General features: G+C 45.2%; 1 protein-coding gene across 1 annotated transcript in view; it reads left to right on the top strand.

The window, feature by feature from the left end:
* The first annotated feature begins 143 nt into the window (after nucleotides 1-143).
* The window catches only part of OXA1L (OXA1L mitochondrial inner membrane protein), an 11638-nt gene continuing 3827 nt past the window's right edge, over nucleotides 144-7954 (top strand). Inside the window, exons 1-6 of the mRNA XM_057388326.1 lie at nucleotides 144-341; nucleotides 432-494; nucleotides 2389-2857; nucleotides 3453-3596; nucleotides 6448-6533; nucleotides 7178-7342. Of these exons, the coding sequence (XP_057244309.1) occupies nucleotides 159-341; nucleotides 432-494; nucleotides 2389-2857; nucleotides 3453-3596; nucleotides 6448-6533; nucleotides 7178-7342 (1110 nt within the window). The 5' untranslated portion in view covers nucleotides 144-158. The remainder of the gene's footprint in view (nucleotides 342-431; nucleotides 495-2388; nucleotides 2858-3452; nucleotides 3597-6447; nucleotides 6534-7177; nucleotides 7343-7954) is intronic.

Here is a 7954-nt window from a genome sequence, read left to right as displayed (position 1 = left end):
CCAAACCAGTCCAAAAAACTCCGATTTTGCCCCATTTTCCGTCCGTTTTTATCCGCGCGTCACTGATGCGCACGCGCCAAACCCCACTCTCCCATTGGCCGATTCACTTCCCGCCTCTCCCGTTGACCCCGCCCACTTAAGGGCAGCCCGCACTCAAAATGGCGCCGCCCACACTTTACCGCACTGCGCATGCTCTGTTTGCCATTGACCAATCAGAAGCCGCGCTTTCGGCGGGAACGCCCCCTTTGCCCTCAAGCCCCGCCCTTCTTCCCCGTTCCCTCACGGAGGCCGCCATGATGGCGGCGGCGACCCCGCGGCTGCTCCGGGCCCTCAGGGCTCAGGTGAGGCGGGAAATTTCGGGTTTTATTTATTTTTTATTATTTTGGGGGGTGCTCGTGACGTCAAAACATAAATTTTTTATTCCCACGCAGAGGTTTCGGGGTCCCGTTTGGTGCTGCGGGGTCGTGAGGGGGGCGGCGAGCGGAGCGGGGCAGGTGAGCGCTTTAAATGGAAATTTGGGGTTAAATTCTAAATTTTTGGGGTCTTCGGTGGGGAATTTGGGTGAAATTTGGGGATTTTGGGTAAAATTTGGGGATTTTTGGGTCAAATTTGGGGGTTTTTTTGGGTGCTGAGGTGCCGTGAGGGGAGCGGGGCAGGTGAGCGCTTTAAATGGAAATTTGAGGGAAATTTGGGGTTAAATTTGGATTTTTTGGGGTCCTGGTTGAGAAATTTGCGGGTTTTTGAGGGAAATTTGTGGTTTTTGGGGTCAAATTTGGGGGTTTTGGGGTCAAATTTGGGTTTTTTTGGGTCAAATTCGGGGTTTTTTGGTGCTGAGGTGCCGTGAGGGGGAGGAGCGGGGCAGGTGAGCGCTTTAAATGGAAATTTGAGGGAAATTTGGGGTTAAATTTGGATTTTTTTGTGTTTTAGGCTGAAAATTTGGGGATTTTGATGGAAATTTGGGGGATTTGGGTCAAATTTTGGGATTTTTTGGGTCAAATTCGGGGTTTTTGGGTGCTGAGGAGCCGTGAGGGGGAGGAGCGGGACAGGTGAGGGGATGGAGAGAAATTTGGGAATTCTGAGGGGAAAATTCGGATTTAAGGAGAATTTGGGATTTAATTTGGGTTTTTTGGGGGTCTTGGGTGGAAAATTTGGGGTTTTTGGGATAAATTTGGGGATTTTGGGTGCTGAGGTTCCGTGAGGGGAGCAGGGCAGGTGAGGGGATGGGAGAGAAATTTGAGGGAAATTTGGGGTTAAATTTGGGTTTTTTTGGGTTTTGGCCAGAAAATTTGGGGGATTTTGGTCAAATTTGGGATTTTTGGGTCAAATTTAGCATTTTTGGGTCAAATTTTGGGGTTTTTTGGGTGCTGAGTTTCCTTGAGGGGAGCGGGGCAGGTGAGCGCTTTAAATGGAAATTTGAGGGAAATTTGGGGTTAAATTTGGATTTTTTGGGGTCCTGGTTGGGAATTTGCGAGTTTTTGAGGGAAATTTGGGTTTTTTTGGGGTCAAATTTGGGGTTTTTGGGTCAAATTTGAGGGTTTTTTGGTGCTGAGGAGCCGTGAGGGGGAGGAGGAGGACCGGTGAGGGATTTGGAGAGAAATTTGGGAATTCTGAGGGAAAAATTCGGATTTAAGGAGAATTTGGGATTAAATTTGGATTTTTTGGGGGTCTTGGCCGGAAAATTTGGGGATTTTGGGTTAAATTTGGGTCAAATTTTGGGTTTTTTGGGTGTTAAAAGTGTCGTGAGGGGGGAGGGGAGCGGAGCGGGACTGATGAGCGCTTTAAATGGAAATTTGTGGGAAATTTGGGGTTAAATTTGGATTTTTTGGGGTTTTGGGCAGAAAATTTGAGGGATTTTGGTCAAATTTGGGATTTTTGGGTTAAATTTGGGGGTTTTGGGTCAAATTTGGGGTTTTTTGGGTCAAATTTGGGTTTTTTTGGGTGCTGAGGTTCCGTGAGGGGGAGGAGCAGGGCAGGTGAGGGGTTTGAAGTGAAATTTGGGGTTAAAATCGATTTTTTGGGGTTTTGGCCAGAAAATTTGGGGGATTTTGAGGGAAATTTGGGGATTTTGGGTCAAATTTGGGATTTTTTGGGTCAAATTTGGGTTTTTTTGGGTCAAATTTGGGGATTTTTTGGGTGAAATTTGGGGGTTTTTGGGTGAAATTTGGGGTTTTTGGGTCAAATTTGGGGATTTTTTGGGTGAAATTTGGGATTTTTTAGGTCCAATTTGGGGGTTTTTTGCATTCAATTTTTGTTTCTTTTTGAGTCAAATTTTTAGGGCTTTTGGGTTCAAATTCTGGGATTTTTTTTGGTTCAAATTTTATTTTTTTTTAAATTAAAATTCTTCATTTTTCCTTTTTCTAACCCAAATTTCTCCTTTTTCCCCCACAGGCCCCTCCCTTTTCCTCCCTCCCCCCCAAAACCCCCGAAAACCCCGAAATTTTGGGACAAAACCCCGAAATTTTGGGACAAAACCCCGAAATTTTAGGAAAAAATTCTGAAATTTCCTCAAATTCCACCCAAATTTTGGGTGAAAACCCTGAAATTTTGGGAAAAAACCCCGAAATTTTGGGAAAAAACCCTGAAATTTTGGGAAATAACCCCGAAATTTTGGGAAAAAATTCTGAATTTTTAGGAAAAAACCCCGAAATTTCGTCGAATTCTTCCGGAATTTTGGGTGAAAATCCCGGAATTTTGGGGGAAAATGGGGGAATTTTGGGGGAAATTCCGGGAATTTTGGGAGAGCCGCGATTGGTGGATTTGGGGCTGGGAGGCTCCACCCCCGTGGGAATGATCCAGAACCTTCTGGAACGGCTGCACCTCGACCTGGGGCTGCCCTGGTGGGGAGCCATCGCTGCAGGTGGGAAAAATTGGGAATTTTGGGGAAAATGTGGGAATTTTTGGGGTTTTGGGAGGGTTTTGGGGAAAAAAAATGGGGTTTTTAGGGGAAAGAATGGGATTTTTGGGGGGGAAAATGGGGGTTTTGGGAGGATTTTGAGGGAAAATTTGAAATTTTGGAGGAAAATTTGGGATTTTGGGAAAAAATGGGGATTTTAGGAAAAAAATGGGGGTTTTTAGGAAAAAATTTGGGGTCTTGGGAGGAAAAAAATAAACTTTTAAGAGCAAAATTGGGATTTTCGAAATTTTGGCAGGAAAATTTGGGATTTTAGGGATAAAAATGGGGTTTGGAGGGAAAATTGGGGGTTTTGGGGAAAAATTTGGCATTTTTGGGAGCATTTTAAGGGAAAATCGGGGTTTTGGAGGGAAATTTGGATTTGAAGGAAAAAAATTCAGTTTTTGGTAGAAATTTTCGCGTTTTTGAGCAGAACTTTGGTGTTTTTTGCTGTAATTTCGCCGTTCCTGAACGGATTTTCACCATTTTTTTTTCCTCTTCTACCAAATTTTGAGCCGAATTTCCTGAATTTGATGAATTCACTCATTTTTTCTATTTCCAGGCACGGTGGGCGCGCGGCTGCTGCTCCTGCCCCTGGTTCTCCGAGGTCAGCGCGAGGCCGCCCGGCTCTCCCGGCACCTCCCCCACCTCCAGCGCCTCTCGCGCCGATTGGCCGAGGCCCGCAGGGGGGCGGACCCCAACCAGGGTGGGTGTGGCCAACCAAAAGGGGGGCGGGGCCTCGAAATTCCGGGAGAAAACGGCGAAATTTGGGGGAAAAACGGTCAAAAAATGGGGTAAAAATGGTAAAAATGATGTGAAAGGGGCGTGGCTTAGGGTTTGGGGGCGTGGCTTAAAGGTTGGGGGCGTGGCCAAAAAGGTTGGGTGAAATTTGGGTGAAAATTGGTGAAATTTGGGTGAAAAACGCTTTAAAAATGGGGTTAAAATGGATAAAAATGATGTAAAAGGGGCGTGGCTTAGGCTTTTGGGGCGTGGCTTAAAATTTGGGGGCGGGGCTTAAAAATTTGGGGGCGTGGCCTGAAAATTGCGGAGAAAACCAGTGAAATTTGGGTGAAATTTTGGTTAAAAAAGGGTGAAATTTGGGTGAAAAATGGTAAAAATGATGGGAAATGGGCGTGGCTTAAAATTTGGGGGCGGGGCTTAAAATTTTGGGGCGTGGCCTGAAATTTGGGGGTTGTGGCCTGAAATTTGGGGAAAAAACAGTGAAATGTGGGTGAAATTTTGGTAAAAAAAGGATGAAATCTGGGTGAAAAATGGTAAAAATGATGGGAAATGGGCGTGGCTTAAGGTTTGGGGGCGTGGCTTAAGATGCTGGGGGCGTGGCCTGAAATTTCAGGAATTTTTGGCAAAAATTTGGGTGAAGATGGTGAAATTTTGGTAAAAAACGGTGCAAATTTGGAGTAAAAATGGATAATAATAGGATAAGTGGGCGTGGCTTAATGTCCGGGGGCGTGGCCTATGTGGGTGTGGCTCGGAATGGGCGTGGCCTCAAAATGGGGGCGGGGCCTGGCAAAAATGTGTGGGAAATTCGGTGAAATTTGGGTCAAAAACTCCCCAAAATGGGGTAAAAACCTGGAAAGGGGCGTGGCCTCGCGTGACTCCGCCTTTTATGGGCGTGGTTTCACTGTGTGGGCGTGGCTTGGTCTTATATGGGCATGGAGGGGGCGTGGCTTCCTCTTAAAGGGCCCTCACGCCATTTTTAACCCATTTTTTGCCATTTTTAACCCATTTTTTTTAACTTAAAGGGGCGTGGCTTGACCTGGGGTGGGCGTGGTTTGTTTGCCACGCCCCCTGATCAGACCACGCCCCTTTTAAACCCTCTGTGCCTCCTCTTAAAGGGCCGTCACCCCAATTTTCACCATTTTTTGCCGATTTTAACCCAAATTTTTTTGTTTTAAGGGCCGTGGCTTGACCTGGGGTGGGCGTGGTTTGATGGCCACGCCCCTCTGATGAGACCACGCCCCTTTTAACCCCTCACTGCCTCTTCTTAAAGGGCCCTCACCCCATTTTTCACCAATTTTAATGGATTTTAACCCATTTTTTTTTACTTTAAGGGGCGTGGCTTGACCTGGGGTGGGCGTGGTTTGATGGCCACGCCCCCTTATCAGACCACGCCCCTTTTAACCCCTCACTGCCTCCTCTTAAAGGGCCCTCACCCCATTTTTTACTCAATTTTCACCAAATTTAAACAATTTTTATTATTTTAAGGGGCGTGGCTTGACCTGGGGTGGGCGTGGTTTCATGACCACGCCCCCGATCAGACCACGCCCATTTTCCTTCCTCTTAAAGGGCCCTCACCCCATTTTTTACTCAATTTTCACCAATTTTTGCCAATTTTAACCCAATTTTTTTTTATTTTATAGGGCATGGTTTGACCAGGGGTGGGCGTGGTTTGTTGGCCACGCCCCCTGATCAGACCACGCCCCTTTAAACCAAACCACGCCCCTTTTCTCTTCTCTTAAAGGGCCCTCACCCCATTTTTCGCCATTTTCACCGATTTTAACCCAATTTTTTTATTTTAAGGGGCGTGGCTTGACCTGGGGTGGGCGTGCTTTGTTTGCCACGCCCCCTGATCAGACCACGCCCCTTTAAACCAAACCACGCCCCTTTCCTCTCTTCTTAAAGGGCCCTCACTTCATTTTTTACTCAATTTTCACCAATTTTAACCCATTTTTTTAAAACTAAAAGGGGCGTGGCTTGACCTGGGGTGGGCGTGGTTTGTTGGCCACGCCCCTCTGATCAAGCCACGCCCATTTTAACCCCCCAGACCCTTTTCTTAAAGGGCCCTCACCCCAATTTTCACCAATTTTATCAGATTTTAACCCATTTTTTTTTTATTTTAAGAGGCGTGGCTTGACCAGGGGTGGGCGTGGTTTGTTGGCCACGCCCACCTGATGAGACCACGCCCATTTTTCTTCCTCTTTAAGGTCCCTCACCCTGTTTTAACCTATTTTTCACCAATTTTAGTGGATTCTAACCCAATTTTTTTTATTTTAAGGGGCGTGGTTTGACCTGGGGTGGGCGTGGTTTGTTGGCCACGCCCCCTGAGGAAACCACGCCCATTTCCCTTCCTCTTAAAGGGCCCTCACCCCATTTTTTACTCAATTTTCACCAATTTTAACCCAATTTTTTTAACTAAAAGGGGCGTGGCTTGACCTGGAGTGGGCGTGGTTTGAAGGCCACACCCGCCGGCTAAACCACGCCCCTTTAAACCAAACCACGCCCCTTTCCTCTCCTCTTAAAGGGCCCTCACCCCATTTTTTACTCAATTTTCACCAATTTTAACGGATTTTAACCCAATTTTTTCTATTTTAAGGGGCGTGGTTTGACCTGGGGTGGGCGTGGCTTGATGGCCACGCCCCCTGATGAGACCACGCCCATTTTCCTTCCTCTTAAAGGGCCCTCACCCCGTTTTTAACCCAATTTTCACCAATTTTAACCCAAATTTTTTTGTTTTAAGGGGTGTGGCTTGACCTGGGGTGGGCGTGGCTTGTTGGCCACGCCCACCTGAATAAACCACGCCCATTTTAACCCCTCAGTGGCCGTGGCCTACGCGGAGCTGGCGGCGTTCCAGCGCCGGCACGACGTGAATCCGCTCCGGGGTTTCCTGGTGCCCCTGGTGCAGGTGAGAGACCCCAAAAACCACGGAATTTCACCCAAAAATTTATCAAAAAGTTAAAAATAAATAATTGGAGGGATAAAAAAATAATTGGGTGAAATAAAAACACAAAAAATAATTGGGGGAGTTATGAAAAAAAAACCAGGGAGAAAATGAAAAATAAATGGGGGGAAAATTTTTCAAAAAAGGGGGAGAAAATTTCCCAAAAAATTTGGGAAAATTTGGGAAAAAATTCCGTCAAAAATTCATGAAAAATCCTTTCAAAATTGTTTAAAAAATCAAGAAAAAAATCTTAGGCAGTTTTAAAAATTTTTAAAAATCGTTTCTAAATTTTTAAAGATCAGGTAGAAATCATAAAAAAAAATCACAAAAAATTTGTAAAAAATCGCTTTAAAAATCCGTAAAAAATCCATAAAAAATCGGAATTTCCCCCAATTTTTTCCCAATTAATATTTTAATGATTTTAATAATTTTTGGGGTTCCAGACCTTGAAAATCCTTTAAAAATCACACAAAAATCACAGAAAAAATCATAAAAAATCACTAAAAAATCGCTTTAAAAATCCGTAAAAAACCCATAAAAAATGGGAATTTTCCCCAATTTTTTTCTAGTCATTTTTAAATTAATTTAATGAATTTTGGGGGTCCCAGACCCCCCTTTTTGTGTCGTTTTTCCTGGCCCTGCAGGGGATGGCGGCGGCGCCGGTGCCGGGGTTCCGCRGGGGGGGGCTCCTTTGGTTCCCGGATTTGGCCTCTCCCGACCCCCTCCATCTCCTCCCTCTGCTCGTCACCGCCTCCACATGGCTCGTGCTCGAGGTTTGGCCTGAAAAATGGGGATTTTGGGAAAATTGGGAAAAAAAAAATGGAGAAATTTGGTGAAAAAATGAGGATTTTAGGGCAAAAAATGGGGATTTTAGAGGGAAAAATTGGGGCTTTTAGAGGGAAAAATGTAGATTTTTGGGGGAAGAGGGATTTGGGGTGAAAAAAAAGGGAATTTTGGGAAAATTGGGAAAAAAAATGGAGAATTTTGGTGAAAAATTGAAGATTTTGTGGCAAAAAATGGGAATTTTGGGGGGGGAAATGGGGATTTTGGAGTGAAAAATGGGAATTTTGGGGGAAGAAAGTAAATTTTAGGAGGAGAAAGGGATTTGGGGTGAAAAAAGGGAATTTTGGGAAAATTGGGGGGAAAATGGAGACTTTTGGTGAAAAAAATGAGAATTTTAGAGCAAAAAATGGGGATTTTGGGGTGAAAATGTGAATTTTGGCCTCTCCCGACCCCCTCCATCTCCTCCCTCTGCTCGTCACCGCCTCCACATGGCTCGTGCTCGAGGTTTGGCCTGAAAAACGGGGATTTTGGGCAGATTGGGGAAAAAAATGGTGAAATTCCGTGAAAATTTGGGGTTTTTAGGGCAAAAAATGGGGATTTTA

Source organism: Malurus melanocephalus, unplaced genomic scaffold (genome assembly GCF_030028575.1).
Source record: "Malurus melanocephalus ecotype Western Australia unplaced genomic scaffold, MMel_1.1 scaffold_1797, whole genome shotgun sequence".
In the NCBI taxonomy this organism is placed as follows: Eukaryota; Metazoa; Chordata; class Aves; order Passeriformes; family Maluridae; genus Malurus; species Malurus melanocephalus.
The sequence above is the reverse complement of the archived record's forward strand: the minus strand, read 5'-3'. Positions and strand labels throughout refer to the sequence as shown.